General features: G+C 40.9%; 1 protein-coding gene and 1 long non-coding RNA gene across 7 annotated transcripts in view; one reads left to right on the top strand and one right to left on the bottom strand.

The window, feature by feature from the left end:
* Window positions 1–18,828, top strand: part of shank3a (SH3 and multiple ankyrin repeat domains 3a) — a 624,660-nt gene that overhangs the window by 560,980 nt on the left and 44,852 nt on the right. For all 6 annotated transcript variants that reach the window (XR_004562245.1, XM_034176660.1, XM_034176659.1 and 3 more), the window contains 2 exons: window positions 897–1,024; window positions 1,299–1,404. Coding sequence is in view for 5 of the 6 variants with exons in the window: in XM_034176660.1 (XP_034032551.1) it covers window positions 897–1,024; window positions 1,299–1,404 (234 nt within the window). In the remaining variant the exon portion in view is untranslated. The remainder of the gene's footprint in view (window positions 1–896; window positions 1,025–1,298; window positions 1,405–18,828) is intronic.
* LOC117515894 lies at window positions 1,548–7,381 on the bottom strand. The gene is made up of 3 exons (XR_004562249.1): window positions 7,343–7,381; window positions 3,476–3,482; window positions 1,548–1,985 (listed from the first exon to the last, which is right to left on the bottom strand). It is a non-coding gene; the product is annotated as an uncharacterized LOC117515894 (long non-coding RNA).

The raw sequence follows: 18,828 nt of genomic DNA, 5'->3' as shown, positions 1-18,828 counted from the left end.
AGCTGGACATAGCACCTTTTCGGCACATTCCACTGTTACAGGAGTTTTTGTAATGGAAAGAGGAGCAGAGAAATTCGCCATGGAGCCGCTCATGGCGCGGGATGAAAGCACCTCCGTGTTGGTCTCACAGGACAAGCCCTAACATGCCCAGCTCTTGCACCATTCGGAAAATTCAGACATGCCACAACATGTCCTGTGAGGCTTCATCACGGCGTTGCTTTTTCTTCTGTGCCCTGCGCCTCCGTCCCGACGCGCGAAGTCCTCCGCACGTCTTTTCATGACAAAAAAACTCCTGTAACAGTGGAATGTGCCGTTCATTTCCAAAGTAAATGCTTTGTTGATCCGGGACATCGTCTGACTACCACAGAAATGGCAGAAGAGTTTGACATCAGCACTTTTTCGGCATGAAAAGACGTGCAGAGGAATTTGCGCATCAGGACGGAGGCGCAGGGCACAGAAGAAAAAGCAACGCCGTGATGAAGCCTCACAGGACATGTTGTGGCATGTCCAGCTCGTCCACAATTTCTCAGATAGTCACAATGGTGAATGTAAATTAATTCTAAGTAGTTGGTGACTTGGAAATGGTCATGTTTCTAACCCCTGACTTGCCTTAAGAAAACTGATTGTACAAGCAGTGATTAAAAATATTCCTTATATTCAGACTGTCAAATTACATATGGGTTAGTGGAGGGGCTGTAATTCCTGAACGGTTTATGCAATATTTTTGTGATTCTTCTTAAAGTAAAAATAAATGTATACACTACAGGAACAGCTTGATAGTAGTTTTTAGTTAGATAGTTACAGAGGCAATCCCCCCCATCAATCATTCCCCAATTAACTATGGAGCAGACTGTCCACCAGCATTTTGACTCGGCTCATTTTGTCCTTCTCCACAGAGAGACTTGATGAGATGTTGGCATCCCAGGAGTCTATGTTGCGTTCACAGCCCACAGAGGTAGATTACAGAGCAGCCACTGTTAAACAACGGCCTACCAGCAGGAGAATAACACCAGCAGAGATCAGTGTGAGTGCGCCTACACACATCTTACTGAGAGACAACACAGGCTTCTGTGCTCACACACACACACACACACACACACACACACACACACACACACACACACACACACACACACACACACAGTCTCATACATAATATACTGAACGATACCTGGGCCTACACATAGAAAGGCACAAAACCACCCACACCTTCTTACACAATGGGATGCACATTTTCTGCTGTACGAGCCGTAAAGACGTTTCAAGCTTTGTTAAATGTCTGTGTTGTTTCATTGCAGTCACTATTTGAGAGACAGGGGATGACTCTACATGGAGGGCTTCACCCGGGCATAGAGAGAGGCCATATTCCACTACCAAAGGGAATGTCCAGGACCAAGTCTTTTGGTAAAACAATCACCCATCCTGTATATTATGAAATAAGGTGAATGATGGTGCATGTTATGAACCTTTTTGCTAAACTAGATCACTACACCATAAAAGTATAGCATGTGTAAATATTGAAAAAGAAGCAGCATCTTTATCAAGAGGAATAAAATATGTACTGACACGAATAAATCCCAGCTGTCAATCACTGACAGACTGATGAATGTGCTCTACAAATATATAGACTTAAAGTCTGTGTCACTAGTAATTAAAATGTCAAATGAGCTGAGTATTCTAAATAAATAAAGAATTATGAAAATATTGATGTATTTCATTTTATTTTTGGTGCCACTGCCCAGAGAAATTAAGTCATAAACATGAGGAAATTGGCATGATTTCACCTGTCTCTGATAAACGCTCAGAAACCTCAAGCTGTGAGGAATACGAATTTTAGTGACATCATCTCAGGTCCCGCCCCTAAAATTAATGGGGGAAAATGTAATTTTTTACAGTGTGAAATCAGTGGGGGTTTTTTGTGGACTTTGATGGTGAATGCGTCAAAATGGTTCAAATCTGTATTTTGCAAGGATGTAGTCACATGACTAATGTTGCTTATTAGCAGTGGTGGGCACAGATAACCAAAAAATTAACTTTGATAACAGATAATAAGATAACTGAAAAGTTATCTTTGATAAAGATAAACCAATAAACCAGCCAAAAATGTATCGGAAGTTACAGATAATCGATAACCGATAAATTCCGGTGTTGTTTATGGGACATTTGCAGTTACTAAAGAGCTGAAATTGATTTTTAACACGATCGCTTTTGAAAGCATCGAAAGTGGTAAATGACCTGAAGAATAAGCAAGAATGTTTGACCATGCTACCCCCTGCAGGAAGCAGCACAGACAAATCCTGAGAGCACCCACAAAATCAACTCTTTACTAATCATAATAATTTTTCTTTCAACATCCTGTCCCTGCTGGAAGTTCTTGTTAACAACAGCGCTCCCACCACAGAGGCACACCACGAGCAGCCATAAGGCCAGCTCTATATCAATTTCAACATGCCAGTCAGGCGGAGGTCTTGAAAAATAAAGTCATACTAACTTATGGTTTTTTGAAAATACTGATAGAAAAACTCCATTAATGTCAATTCTGTCATTTGTACAAAGTTAAAATATAACATATATCTTTTAATGTTGAATAAGGCACTAATTCTGAGGTTTTGTAACAAACACAGACCGCAAAGCATTCTGGGTAAAAGTGCTAAACAGTGATTGGTTCAGTAATCCATTATGTAAACCAACACGTTAATGTGACGTGTGTTGGTTTAAAGATAAATGTGCTTTTGTAAAATATTCCATTTTTATTTGTAAAAACAGGCCTTTTTACGGAGCCCTGGAAGTGTCATCGCAATTGCATGTTTTAAAACTTTTATGATGTTGTAAAACGTGCACTCAATATTAGTAAGTAAGTAAGTAAATTTATTTATATAGTGCCTTTCACAGACATAAGGCCATGTACACACGTTGTCGGGTATTTGTAAAACCAAATATCTTACCCTTTCAGTTTGGGGAAAAACTTCATCCACACTACGTCGTTTAAAAAAAAATCCATCCACATCGAACCATATAATTGTGTTCTAATTAGTCTGCCAAACCTTTGGGTGGCGGTACTGATTAAAATTCTATCCAATCAGGAGCCTTATTCTCTTGTCGTCACTTCCACTAAAAACATGGCGCCAACCTTGTTCGTGTGGACCGATAAGGAGTCGGAATTACTTCTAACCATAGTTTTAGAATACAAAGTTAACAAATATATGCACACAAAAAGCGCCTGGACAATGGACAATACAAACACTGTGAGAGCAGCCATGTACCCAGACGTTTAATACTGTCATGAACACTCCTGGCCAGTATATGGCAGTAGCGGCCTTGAAAAAATGTCAAACAAAATTCCAGATAATCCATGTCTGCTACATTTAAGATGCGTGGAATTTAACAAACGCAAATATACTAACGTCTATAAACCCAGAGAATATATTCAGTTTTAGGCACTAGAGTTTAATGCTGTTATCTGTGGACCCTGAACAGAGTGTCTGAAATGCATTTGTCCTGTCGTGAACGTCTGAGATTACCTTATGCTACCCATAATGCATTGCTGCCTGGCACAGCATGTGCTCACAAAACCTTAAAAAGTAGCACATTACTTTAAAACAAAAACATATATCTGATATTTTCACTTTATAAACTTCAGACATGACCAGGGTCGGACTGGGAACAAATTTCGGCCCTGGCATTTTTCCTCTGGACCAGCCCACTATTGGCCCGACGAATCCACCCCCAAACACGCACACCCACCCGTCCATACCGAACCCCCAATGAATAAATACTATACACCTAAACACCATGAACACACACCTAAACACACACATTCACTGGCATTTCACCTTGATCATAGTACAAAACGCGTTCCCGGCGCCACAAGGGGGCGTCCTGATAACATTAAAGGCAATTAGATATTTGACACAAAATTACAAGTTTAAATGACTATATATATACGAGGTCTATTAGAAAAGTATCCGACCTTATTATTTTTTCAAAAACCATATGGATTTGAATCACGTGTGATTACATCAGACATGCTTGAGCCATTGTGGGCATGCGAGAGTTTTTTCACGCCTGTCGGTTACGTCATTCGCCTGTGGGCAGTCTTTGAGTGAGGAGTCGTCCACCCGCTCGTCGATTTTTTTCATTGTTTAGGAATGGCTCAGAGACTGTTGCTTTGTTTGATAAAAAAATTTTCAAAACTGTAAGGCACAACTGAGTGGACACCATTCAATAAATTCAGCTGGTTTTCGGTAAAAATTTTAACGGCTGATGAGAGATTTTGGTCTGGTAGTGTCGCTTTAAGGATGGCCCACGGCGCCTGACGGCGATCTGCGCTTCGAGGCGGCAGCGTCTCGCCGTTTCAAGTTGAAAACTTCCACATTTCAGGCTCTGTTGACGCAGTAAGTCGTCAGAGAACAGAGAACTTTCAGAAGAAGTCGGCATGAGGAGTTTATTCGGACATTCCATTGTTAACGGTCATTTTGTAATGAAAGAACGTGCGGGCAGAGTCGCATGTCGGGCTGGACCCGACCGCGGGGGGTCGCGGCAGGAAAAACACCTCCGTTGGAAATCTTAACAGGCAAGTTGGAACATGCCCAAGCTGTTAAACAATTTCTCAGTTACTCACTTGTTGAAAGCCATTAAAAGCCGCCTGAATTCTACAAATGGTTTTCAACACGGAGGTGTTTTTCCTGTCGCGGCGCACACAGATTTGCCGAGTCGTCACGGAAACGACTCGGCGAATTTGTGCGTACGTCTTTCATTAAAAAAATGTCCTTAAACAGTGGAATGTCCGCATAAATTCCTCATGCCGGCCTCTTCTGAATCTTGTCTGTTCTCTCACGATGTCCTGGGTGAATTAAGCCTTAAATTAGGATGTTTAAAGCTTGAAACAGGCCGACGACAGCGCCTGGAAGCGCTGCAGGACGTCCCGCTCCGTGGGAAGTCCTTACACCGACAGAAACACCCCATAATCTCTCATCAGCCGTTAAACTTTTTACAGAAAACCATCTTAATTTCTCGAATAGTGTCCACTCGGATATTCCTCACAGGTCCAGAAAAAATTTTGATAAAGCAACGCGCGCCGTCTCGAGCAGCGTGTGAAACAAAGGAATTCAGCCAAGAGGGCGGGACCACATCTCACTCAAGGCCTGCCCACAGGGAAATGACGTCACCGACACGCGTGAAAAAACTCACGCATGCGCACGAGGGTTCAAGCATGATTGGTGTAATCGCATGTCATTCAAATCCATATAGTTAAAAAAAAAATAAAATGGTCGGTTTATTATCTAAGAGACCTTGTGTATATATATATATATATATATATATATATATATATATATATATATATATATATATATATATATATAAAACATCATGAGGTTTATGTCACTTAAATCCTACTTTACAATCACACTGCAGTCATTGTTAAATTATTTCCTTTTGCATTTATAATAAACATTTGTATTTATTTAGTGTTTGTTTTTCTGGTTGAAATAAGATATAAATAATCTACCAGACTTCAAAAAATATACAAGTTTCCATGTTATTTTATTTGTCTAAAAATAAATGTCTGAGGTTCCTTATGTTAAACAAGAAATTATCTAATCTGAAATAACAGGTAGTTTTAATACAGATGAAAGGTTTCTAAAGAACCATTTACTGATTTATTTACCTATTTTAATTACAAGTGTTCTAAACTTTTTTTTAACAGTAATCAGAAATTTTGAGGTAACAACAACAAAAAAACATTTCCAATGATTTTTCTTCAGAAAACTGCTCTATAAATGAGCAGTCCTGTCACACGTTAATGTTTTGTACAGATCAGTGGTTTCTGTACCAATCGGATTGGTCCAATCCATTTTGTAGAGATCAGTGGTTTCTGCCACAAGTCTTCCGTGTTTTGGCCCGACGCGTCATTCCTATTGGACAATGCCAAGGTACGTCACAGCTCAGAGTGCCGAAAGTTGGTGCACCTCATCTCGACAGAACACCGGCTCTGTGTGGAATGCAGGAGATCACTTGACCGAGGATCTATACGTTCAAATAATAATTTTTAAAAATACTGTCATCACTCTTCACTCTTAGTCAGTCTCTTACAACGGTGCAGCGTAAATACACGAGCTTTACAGGAGCGCACGTCTCCTGCACGCTTTTTTTGGGGGGGGGGGGTGATGCTAAACTCATCACCCCCTTAATATTTTTTTTTTCTGGCGCCGGGTCTGACAAAACGGAAGCAAAAGCAGCACACAAGCGGAAAAAAGTTTTTGTGTCTCCAAAGTGTGTGTGTGAGAGAGAGAGAGAGAGAGAGAGAGAGAGAGGTAATGTGTAACCACTGCTAGGATTCACACAGCAGCAAATTAAGGAGCTGAAGTCCGTAGCTGTTGCATTTAAAGATTAACAAAAGTAAAGCACAGTTAATTAAGATAAAAGAAACAATTCCAACCTTGTATCAGTAGAAGAGCGGAGAGAAGTCCAGGCGCCGAGGACTCAGTCCATTCACAGGGGTGGGAGCGGCCGCCTGCTCTTCTTGCAATCTGATTGGCCACCCTGTATGCTTCTCCAATTGTCATTGGCTGTTGGTCATGTCAATCATTGTGCTCGATGTAAGTCTCCGTTTTGTGATCAAACGGAAACAAAACTGAAACCTAGAATAAGACTGCGCCGTGTATGAAACACTACAGAACTTTTATTTTGACACAAATTCAGGAAGTGGTTCTGCAGCTGCGCCGATTAAATGCTGTAGCTTCACCGATAATGGACTTTCCTCGTGTTGACAGCGGTGTGCGGTTGGAGAACACTGTATATTTCCATAATCTCTATAAATATGGGAGGGCCGGCCCACGCATGTCTAAACGTGCAGCGGCCCACCGGGCAAATGCCCAAAATCACAGATTATCAGTCCGAGCCTGGACATGACAGTAATTTGAAATAACTTGTCTAAAACGAGTGGTTAAAATTTGAACCATAAGTTAAACATGTATGCCTCTGGATGACTTGGTGACATTGCGATTATATTAGTATGGTGTTAAAGGAAATGACTTTTTTTTTTTTTTGGTCATCAGTTCTCCTTTGCTTACAGACGATAGAGTGGCTTTTGTGTACAGAGGATGGAACACCATACCTATTAGGAAACTTTTAACAGATAGGTCTCAACAGCTTTAAAAATGTTTTTCACTGTTCAGCTTAGTTTCGTACGTTATCGGTCTAAAAGTTATCAGACGGTAATTCATCGGAGGATAATTAGTCCAATGATGGTTTTTAAATTTATCTAAAAAGATAATCCGATAATGAAAACATTATCTTCGATAATTATCTGTTATCGGATTATCGGAAGTGTGCCCACCACTGCTTATTAGGTGGACAGATTTTCCAAAGATACTATTTTGAGGAGGAAAATGAGAGGGTTTTTTTAAAAATAGTATATCTTGTACAAACAGCACAAGTGGAGTCCGGTCTTCAAAACATGGATCTAACCACAGATTTGACCCTTTCCTTTCATATGGCCAGGAGAAAATTCTTAACAAAACCTGTTTCCTCTCCCAAAAGTGTGGATCTGGCCATGTGGTTTGCACCGTGGCATCACGTCATGCTAAGCTAAGATGCTACGTGTGGGACACCGACTAGTCACGCTGTGGAAGCCACTTCTGTGATCATGGATCTGTACAGAATGTGACAATGAGTGGCCGCTGTTAACAGGACAGCGACAGCTTCACCGTTTGCCTTATTTGCTGTTTCGCAGTTATGAACCTCATGCCGTGTCGCAGCCCGTGACTCACGCGAGAGGTCAGTTTCAGCAGAGTTCCAGTGTCAGGAGCTCAGCACTCACAATGTAAACAAACCTCGTAAAGTATGGACAATAAGACCACATCGGGGCACAGCAGAAGTCCATCACAGGTGCTACACCTCCTCCAGATAACCCTCTCAACATGGAAGAACGTGTCATCATCCCGCCATCCACATCCTCGCTTTGCCATTGTTTACATGCACTGTGAGATAGCGGAACTCTGCTGGTGTCGCGGTACATTCTGGGAAGCGCAGGGGGCCGCCAGGGGGATTATGGGCAGTGATGGGCACAGTTCCGATAATCCGATAACAGATAATTATCGAAGATAATGTTTTCATTATCGGATTATCTTTTTAGATAACTTTAAAAACCATTATCGGACTAAATATCTTCCGATAAATTTCTGTCCGATAACTTTTAGAGTGATAACATAGTAAACAAAGCTAAACAGAGGCAAACATTTTTAAAATTTAAAATCAGTTGAGCACCTACCTGTTAAAAGTTTCCTAACAGATGTATAGTTCCACCCTCTGCAAACAGAAGAGAGCTGCTTCCAGGAGAAACCGCTCTATCCTCTGCAGGCAAAAGAGAACTGGTCAGAAGAAAAAAAAAAATATTTCTTTTAACACCATACTGATACACTGGCATTATCACCAAAGTCATCCAGAGGCATACATTTTTAACTTATGGTTCAAATTTTAACTAATTTCGGACAAGTTATTTAAAATTACTGTCATGTCTGAAGTTTTATAAAGTGAAAATATCAGATATATGTTTTAGTTTTAAAGTAATGTGATAATTTTTAAGGTTTTAGTGAGCACATGCTATGCCCAGCAGTGCATTATGGGTAGGATAGGATAATCTCAGTACGTTCACGACAGGACAAATGCATTTCAGACACTCTGTTCAGGCTCCACAGACAACAGCATTAAACTCTAGTGCCTAAAACTCTTGTGAATATATTCTCTGGGTTTATAGATGTTGTTATTGTATTTGCGTTTGTTAAATTCCACACATCTTAAATGTAGCAGACACAGATTATCTGGAATTTTGTTTTGGCAAGTTTTCAAGGCCTGTACTGCTATCTACTGGCCAGTAGTGTTCATGGCAGTTCATGGCAGTATTCGTCCTGAAGCTGAGCAGACACTGTATGATATTTTTAATCACTGTACTCAGTTTCAGTTCAAACTGTACCACAGAACCGCACGGTGTAAAAGTTCAGAGTGCCCGATTTATGTTCTCACACACATTGTACATTCAAAAACCACACGTCGAACTCCTGTTTCCATAAGCAAAATGTAAGCTTTTTTTTCAAACTTAATTTACAAAAACTCTCGATGGGAGACATCAAAGTTTAAAAACAAAACAACAACAAAAAAACATTACAAGACAGGTCTGCAGTGTCTGCACAGGCACAGTGCGAGCGGTTGGATGCTTGTTGCTCTACAGCAGCAGGATACCCTCACGACGGCCGACCAGAATAATATCAAACAGGTTTGATTTTCATCTGACCATACGATCGGCGATCAGGAGGCGGTCATGAGATGTTAAATGCAGCTTGTTACTCCATGTACACTACACGATGCAGGACGTGCGATTAACCTGAAACTCGGTCCAAAAAATTCTCGCATGAATAAAAAATCATCTGTAAAAGGGCCAAAACTCGCACAGTGTAAAGCCAACATTTATGTGTCAAGACAATATTGAGTGCACGTTTTACAACATCATAAAACGTGCGCACGGTACTAATAAAATGAGCGCACATTCTCTCCACATGCAAAACATTTTGTGATGACACTTCCAGGGTCTGTAAAAATGCCTGTTTTTACAAATAAAAAAATAGAATATTTTACAAAAGCACATTTATCTGTAAACACCAATCAATCAATCAATCAATCAATCAATTTTTTTATATAGTGCCAAATCACAACAAACAGTTGCCCCAAGGCGCTTTATATTGTAAGGCAAGGCCATACAATAATTATGTAAAACCCCAACGGTCAAAACGACCCCCTGTGAGCAAGCACTTGGCTACAGTGGGAAGGAAAAACTCCCTTTTAACAGGAAGAAACCTCCAGCAGAACCAGGCTCAGGGAGGGGCAGTCTTCTGCTGGGACTGGTTGGGGCTGAGGGAGAGAACCAGGAAAGAGACATGCTGTGGAGGGGGGCAGAGATCGATCACTAATGATTAAATGCAGAGTGGTGCATACAGAGCAAAAAGAGAAAGAAACAGTGCATCATGGGAACCCCCCAGCAGTCTACGTCTATAGCAGCATAACTAAGGGATGGTTCAGGGTCACCTGATCCAGCCCTAACTATAAGCTTTAGCAAAAAGGAAAGTTTTAAGCCTAATCTTAAAAGTAGAGAGGGTGTCTGTCTCCCTGATCTGAATTGGGAGCTGGTTCCACAGGAGAGGAGCCTGAAAGCTGAAGGCTCTGCCTCCCATTCTACTCTTACAAACCCTAGGAACTACAAGTAAGCCTGCAGTCTGAGAGCGAAGCGCTCTATTGGGGTGATATGGTACTACGAGGTCCCTAAGATAAGATGGGACCTGATTATTCAAAACCTTATAAGTAAGAAGAAGAATTTTAAATTCTATTCTAGAATTAACAGGAAGCCAATGAAGAGAGGCCAATATGGGTGAGATATGCTCTCTCCTTCTAGTCCCCGTCAGTACTCTAGCTGCAGCATTTTGAATTAACTGAAGGCTTTTTAGGGAACTTTTAGGACAACCTGATAATAATGAATTACAATAGTCCAGCCTAGAGGAAATAAATGCATGAATTAGTTTTTCAGCATCACTCTGAGACAAGACCTTTCTGATTTTAGAGATATTGCGTAAATGCAAAAAAGCAGTCCTACATATTTGTTTAATATGCGCTTTGAATGACATATCCTGATCAAAAATGACTCCAAGATTTCTCACAGTATTACTAGAGGTCAGGGTAATGCCATCCAGAGTAAGGATCTGGTTAGACACCATGTTTCTAAGATTTGTGGGGCCAAGTACAATAACTTCAGTTTTATCTGAGTTTAAAAGCAGGAAATTAGAGGTCATCCATGTCTTTATGTCTGTAAGACAATCCTGCAGTTTAGCTAATTGGTGTGTGTCCTCTGGCTTCATGGATAGATAAAGCTGGGTATCATCTGCGTAACAATGAAAATTTAAGCAATACCGTCTAATAATACTGCCTAAGGGAAGCATGTATAAAGTGAATAAAATTGGTCCTAGCACAGAACCTTGTGGAACTCCATAATTAACTTTAGTCTGTGAAGAAGATTCCCCATTTACATGAACAAATTGTAATCTATTAGACAAATATGATTCAAACCACCGCAGCGCAGTGCCTTTAATACCTATGGCATGCTCTAATCTCTGTAATAAAATTTTATGGTCAACAGTATCAAAAGCAGCACTGAGGTCTAACAGAACAAGCACAGAGATGAGTCCACTGTCCGAGGCCATAAGAAGATCATTTGTAACCTTCACTAATGCTGTTTCTGTACTATGATGAATTCTAAAACCTGACTGAAACTCTTCAAATAGACCATTCCTCTGCAGATGATCAGTTAGCTGTTTTACAACTACCCTTTCAAGAATTTTTGAGAGAAAAGGAAGGTTGGAGATTGGCCTATAATTAGCTAAGATAGCTGGGTCAAGTGATGGCTTTTTAAGTAATGGTTTAATTACTGCCACCTTAAAAGCCTGTGGTACATAGCCAACTAACAAAGATAGATTGATCATATTTAAGATCGAAGCATTAAATAATGGTAGGGCTTCCTTGAGCAGCCTGGTAGGAATGGGGTCTAATAAACATGTTGATGGTTTGGATGAAGTAACTAATGAGAATAACTCAGACAGAACAATCGGAGAGAAAGAGTCTAACCAAATACCGGCATCACTGAAAGCAGCCAAAGATAACGATACGTCTTTGGGATGGTTATGAGTAATTTTTTCTCTAATAGTTAAAATTTTGTTAGCAAAGAAAGTCATGAAGTCATTACTAGTTAAAGTTAATGGAATACTCAGCTCAATAGAGCTCTGACTCTTTGTCAGCCTGGCTACAGTGCTGAAAAGAAACCTGGGGTTGTTCTTATTTTCTTCAATTAGTGATGAGTAGAAAGATGTCCTAGCTTTACGGAGGGCTTTTTTATAGAGCAACAGACTCTTTTTCCAGGCTAAGTGAAGATCTTCTAAATTAGTGAGACGCCATTTCCTCTCCAACTTACGGGTTATCTGCTTTAAGCTACGAGTTTGTGAGTTATACCACGGAGTCAGACACTTCTGATTTAAAGCTCTCTTTTTCAGAGGAGCTACAGCATCCAAAGTTGTCTTCAATGAGTATGTAAAACTATTGACGAGATACTCTATCTCCCTTACAGAGTTTAGGTAGCTACTCTGCACTGTGTTGGTATATGGCATTAGAGAACATAAAGAAGGAATCATATCCTTAAACCTAGTTACAGCGCTTTCTGAAAGACTTCTAGTGTAATGAAACTTATTCCCCACTGCTGGGTAGTCCATCAGAGTAAATGTAAATGTTATTAAGAAATGATCAGACAGAAGGGAGTTTTCAGGGAATACTGTTAAGTCTTCTATTTCCATACCATAAGTCAGAACAAGATCTAAGATATGATTAAAGTGGTGGGTGGACTCATTTACTTTTTGAGCAAAGCCAATAGAGTCTAATAATAGATTAAATGCAGTGTTGAGGCTGTCATTCTCAGCATCTGTGTGGATGTTAAAATCGCCCACTATAATTATCTTATCTGAGCTAAGCACTAAGTCAGACAAAAGGTCTGAAAATTCACAGAGAAACTCACAGTAACGACCAGGTGGACGATAGATAATAACAAATAAAACTGGTTTTTGGGACTTCCAATTTGGATGGACAAGACTAAGAGACAAGCTTTCAAATGAATTAAAGCTCTGTCTGGGTTTTGGATTAATTAATAAGCTGGAATGGAAGATTGCTGCTAATCCTCCACCCCGGCCCGTGCTACGAGCATTCTGACAGTTAGTGTGACTCGGGGGTGTTGACTCATTTAAACTAACATATTCATCCTGCTGTAACCAGGTTTCTGTTAGGCAGAATAAATCAATATGTTGATCAATTATTATATCATTTACCAACAGGGACTTAGAAGAGAGAGACCTAATGTTTAATAGACCACATTTAACTGTTTTAGTCTGTGGTGCAGTTGAAGGTGCTATATTATTTTTTCTTTTTGAATTTTTATGCTTAAATAGATTTTTGCTGGTTATTGGTAGTCTGGGAGCAGGCACCGTCTCTACGGGGATGGGGTAATGAGGGGATGGCAGGGGGAGAGAAGCTGCAGAGAGGTGTGTAAGACTACAACTCTGCTTCCTGGTCCCAACCCTGGATAGTCACGGTTTGGAGGATTTAAGAAAATTGGCCAGATTTCTAGAAATGAGAGCTGCTCCATCCAAAGTGGGATGGATGCCATCTCTCCTAACAAGACCAGGTTTTCCCCAGAAGCTTTGCCAATTATCTATGAAGCCCACCTCATTTTTTGGACACCACTCAGACAGCCAGCAATTCAAGGAGAACATGCGGCTAAACATGTCACTCCCGGTCCGATTGGGGAGGGGCCCAGAGAAAACTACAGAGTCCGACATTGTTTTTGCAAAGTTACACACCGATTTAATGTTAATTTTAGTGACCTCCGATTGGCGTAACCGGGTGTCATTACTGCCGACGTGAATTACAATCTTACCAAATTTACGCTTAGCCTTAGCCAGCAGTTTCAAATTTCCTTCAATGTCGCCTGCTCTGGCCCCCGGAAGACAATTGACTATGGTTGCTGGTGTCGCTAACTTCACATTTCTCAAAACAGAGTCGCCAATAACCAGAGTTTGATCCTCGGCGGGTGTGTCGTCGAGTGGGGAAAAACGGTTAGAAATGTGAACGGGTTGGCGGTGTACACGGGGCTTCTGTTTAGGGCTACGCTTCCTCCTCACAGTCACCCAGTCAGCCTGCTTTCCCGGCTGCTCGGGATCTGCCAGGGGGGAACTAACGGCGGCTAAGCTACCTTGGTCCGCACCGACTACAGGGGCCTTGCTAGCTGTAGAATTTTCCACGGTGCGGAGCCGAGTCTCCAATTCGCCCAGCCTGGCCTCCAAAGCTACGAATAAGCTACACTTATTACAAGTACCATTACTGCTAAAGGAGGCCGAGGAATAACTAAACATTTCACACCCAGAGCAGAAAAGTGCGGGAGAGACAGGAGAAGCCGCCATGCTAAATCGGCTAAGAGCTAGTAGCTACGATAAGCTAGCGGATTCCTAAAAACACGCAAAGTGAATAATGTGTAAATAATTTAGAGGTGATTCAGCAGAAGGAGTGCTTTAGTTAAGGCACGTAAAGATTACACTGGGAAACAAATCGTAATCTAGATAACTAGATCAATCTAACTGCGCAGATTAAACAGCTAACAGATACAGAAAAACACCGCTGTGCTCCGGAACAGGAAGTGATACAATACCGCAGTGAGAGCCAACACACGACACACGTCACATTAACATGTTGGTTTACATAATGAATGACTGAACCAATCAGTGTTTAGCAGAGGCACTTTTACCCAGAATCCTTTGCGATCTGTCTGTGTTTGTTACAAAACCTCAGAATTAGTGCATTATTCAACATTAAAAGATATATGTTATACATGGGCTGTCAATAAAGTAACGGTCCTTTTTATTTTTTCAAAAACTATATGGATTTCATTCATATGTTTTTACGTCAGACATGCTTGAATCCTCGTGCGCATGCGTGAGTTTTTCCACGCCTGTCGGTGACGTCATTCGCCTGTGAGCACTCCTTGTGGGAGGAGTCGTCCAGCCCCTCGTCGGAATTCCTTTGTCTGAGAAGTTGCTGAGAGACTGGCGCTTTGTTTGATCAAAATTTTTTCTAAACCTGTGAGACACATCGAAGTGGACATGGTTCGAAAAATTAAGCTGGTTTTCAGTGAAAATTTTAACGGCTGATGAGAGATTTTGAGGTGATTCTGTCGCTTTAAGGACTTCCCACGGTGCGAGACGTCGCTCAGCGCTCTCAGCCGCCGTCGTCAGCCTGTTCAAGCTGAAAACCTCCACATTTCAGGTTCTATTGATCCAGGACGTCGTGAGAGAACAGAGAAGTTTCAGAAGAAGTCGGTTTCAGCATTTTATCCGGATATTCCACTGTTAAAGGAGATTTTTTTAATGAACGACGTGCGGACGGGTCCACGCGTCGGGACACAGCTGCCGCGACGCTCCGCCACAGCAAAAACACCTCTGTTGAAAGCCTTAAGGACAAGTTGGAACATGTCCTGCCTGTTAAACAATTTCTCATATACTCACTCCACTGAAAGCCATCAAAAGCCGCCTGGATTTTACAAATGGTTATCAACACGGAGGTGTTTTTCCTGTGCCGCCGCACCGCATCGGCTGTGTGCCGACGGGCGGACCCGTCCGCACGTCTTTCATTAAAAAAATCTCCTTTAACAGTGGAATATCCGGATAAAATGCTGAAACCGACTTCTTCTGAAACTTCTCTGTTCTCTCACGACGTCCTGGATCAATAGAGCCTGAAATGTGGAGGTTTTCAGCTTGAACAGGCTGACGACGGCGGCTGAGAGCGCTGAGCGACGTCTCGCACCGTGGGAAGTCCTTAAAGCGACAGAATCACCTCAAAATCTCTCATCAGCCGTTAAAATTTTCACTGAAAACCAGCTTAATTTTTCGAACCGTGTCCACTTTGATGTGTCTCACAGGTTTAGAAAAAACTTTGATCAAACAATCAATCAATCAATCAACTTTTTTCTTGTATAGCGCCAAATCACAACAAACAGTTGCCCCAAGGCGCTCCACATTGCAAGGCAAGGCCATACAATAATTATGAAACACAGTCTACGTCTAAAGCAACATAACCAAGGGATGGTCCAGGGTCACCCGATCCAGCCCTAACTATAAGCCTTAGCGAAAAGGAAAGTTTTAAGCCTAATCTTAAAAGTAGAGAGGGTATCTGTCTCCCTGATCTGAATTGGGAGCTGGTTCCACAGGAGAGGAGCCTGAAAGCTGAAGGCTCTGCCTCCCATTCTACTCTTACAAACCCTAGGAACTACAAGTAAGCCCGCAGTCTGAGAGCGAAGCACTCTAATGGGGTAATATGGTACTACGAGGTCCCTAAGATAAGATGGGACCTGATTATTCAAAACCTTATAAGTAAGAAGAAGAATTTTAAATTCTATTCTAGCATTAACAGGAAGCCAATGAAGGGAGGCCAACACGGGTGAGATATGCTCTCTCCTGCTAGTCCCCGTCAGTACTCTAGCTGCAGCATTCTGAACCAACTGAAGGCTTTTTAGGGAACTTTTAGGACAACCTGATAATAATGAATTACAATAGTCCAGCCTAGAGGAAATAAATGCATGAATTAGTTTTTCAGCATCACTCTGAGACAAGACCTTTCTGATTTTAGAGATATTGCGTAAATGCAAAAAGGCAGTCCTACATATTTGTTTAATATGCGCTTTGAATGACATATCCTGATCAAAAATAACTCCAAGATTTCTCACAGTATTACTAGAGATCAGGGAAATGCCATCCAGAGTAACGATCTGGTTAGACACCATGCTTCTAAGATTTGTGGGGCCAAGTACAATAACTTCAGTTTTATCTGAGTTTAAAAGCAGGAAATTAGAGGTCATCCATGTCTTTATGTCTGTAAGACAATCCTGCAGTTTAGCTAATTGGTGCGTATCCTCTGGCTTCATGGATAGATAAAGCTGGGTATCATCTGCGTAACAATGAAAATTTAAGCAATACCGTCTAATAATACTGCCCAAGGGAAGCATGTATAAAGTGAATAAAATTGGTCCTAGCACAGAACCTTGTGGAACTCCATAATTAACTTTAGTCTGTGAAGATGATTCCCCATTTACATGAACAAACTGTAATCTATTAGACAAATATGATTCAAACCACCGCAGCGCAATGCCTTTAATACCTATGACATGCTCTAATCTCTGTAATAAAATTTTATGGTCAACAGTATCAAAAGCAGCACTGAGGTCCAACAGAACAAGCACAGAGATAAGTCCACTGTCCGAAGCCATAAGAAGATCATTTGTAACCTTCACTAATGCTGTTTCTGTACTATGATGAATTCTAAAACCTGACTGAAACTCTTCAAATAGACCATTCCTCTGCAGGTGATCAGTTAGCTGTTTTACAACTACCCTCTCAAGAATCTTTGAGAGAAAAGGAAGGTTGGAGATTGGCCTATAATTAGCTAAGATAGCTGGGTCAAGTGATGGCTTTTTAAGTAATGGTTTAATTACTGCCACCTTAAAGGCCTGTGGTACATAACCAACTAACAAAGATAGATTGATCATATTTAAGATTGAAGCATTAAATAATGGTAGGACTTCCTTGAGCAGCCTGGCAGGAATGGGGTCTAATAAGCATGTTGATGGTTTGGATGAAGTAACTAATGAAAATAACTCAGACAGAACAATCGGAGAGAAAGAGTCTAACCAAATACCGGCATCACTGAAAGCAGCCAAAGATAACGATACATCTTTGGGATGGTTATGAGTAATTTTTTCTCTAATAGTCAAAATTTTGTTAGCAAAGAAAGTCATGAAGTCATTACTAGTTAAAGTTGATGGAATACTCAGCTCAATAGAGCTCTGACTCTTTGTCAGCCTGGCTACAGTGCTGAAAAGAAACCTGGGGTTGTTCTTATTTTCTTCAATTAGTGATGAGTAGAAAGATGTCCTAGCTTCACGAAGGGCTTTCTTATAGAGCAACAAACTCTTTTTCCAGGCTAAGTGAAGATCTTCTAAATTAGTGAGACGCCATTTCCTCTCCAACTTACGGGTTATCAGCTTTAAGCTACGAGTTTGTGAGTTATACCACGGAGTCAGACACTTCTGATTTAAAGCTCTCTTTTTCAGAGGAGCTACAGCATCCAAAGTTGTCTTCAATGAGGATGTAAAACTATTGACAAGATACTCTAACTCCCTTACAGAGTTTAGGTAGCTACTCTGCTCTGTGTTGGTATATGACATTAGAGAACATAAAGAAGGAATCATATCCTTAAACCTAGTTACAGCGCTTTCTGAAAGACTTCTAGTGTAATGAAACTTATTCCCCACTGCAGGGTAGTCCATCAGGGTAAATGTAAATGTTATTAAAAAATGATCAGACAAAAGGGAGTTTTCAGGGAATACTGTTAAGTCTTCTATTTCCATACCATAAGTCAGAACAAGATCTAAAATATGATTAAAGTGGTGGGTGGACTCATTTACTTTTTGAGCAAAGCCGATAGAGTCTAATAATAGATTAAATGCAGTGTTGAGGCTGTCATTCTCAGCATCTGTGTGGATGTTAAAATCGCCCACTATAATTATCTTATCTGAGCTAAGCACTAAGTCAGACAAAAGGTCTGAAAATTCACAGAGAAACTCACAGTAACGACCAGGTGGACGATAGATAATAACAAATAAAACTGGTTTTTGGGACTTCCAATTTGGATGGACAAGACTAAGAGACAAGCTTTCAAATGAATTAAAGCTCTGTCTAGGTTTTTGATTAATTAATAAGCTGGAATGGAAGATTGCTGCTAATCCTCCGCCCCGGCCCGTGCTACGAGCATTCTGACAGTTAGTGTGACTCGGGGGTGTTGACTCATTTAAACTAACATATTCATCCTGCTGTAACCAAGTTTCTGTTAGGCAGAATAAATCAATACGTTGATCAATTATTATATCATTTACCAACAGGGACTTAGAAGAAAGAGACCTAATGTTTAATAGACCACATTTAACTGTTTTAGTCTGTGGTGCAATTGAAGGTGCTATATTATTTTTTCTTTTTGAATTTTTATGCTTAAATAGATTTTTGCTAGTTATTGGTGGTCTGGGAGCAGGCACCGTCTCTACGGGGATGGGGTAATAGGGGGATGGCAGGGGGAGAGAAGCTGCAGAGAGGTGTATAAGACCACAGCTCTGCCTCCTGGTCCCAACGCTAGACAGTCACAGTT

The sequence above is a fragment of the Thalassophryne amazonica genome, chromosome 8 (assembly GCF_902500255.1).
Source record: "Thalassophryne amazonica chromosome 8, fThaAma1.1, whole genome shotgun sequence".
Taxonomy (NCBI): domain Eukaryota; kingdom Metazoa; phylum Chordata; class Actinopteri; order Batrachoidiformes; family Batrachoididae; genus Thalassophryne; species Thalassophryne amazonica.
Note: the sequence above shows the minus strand (reverse complement) of the source record. Positions and strands in the feature narration are given on the sequence as shown.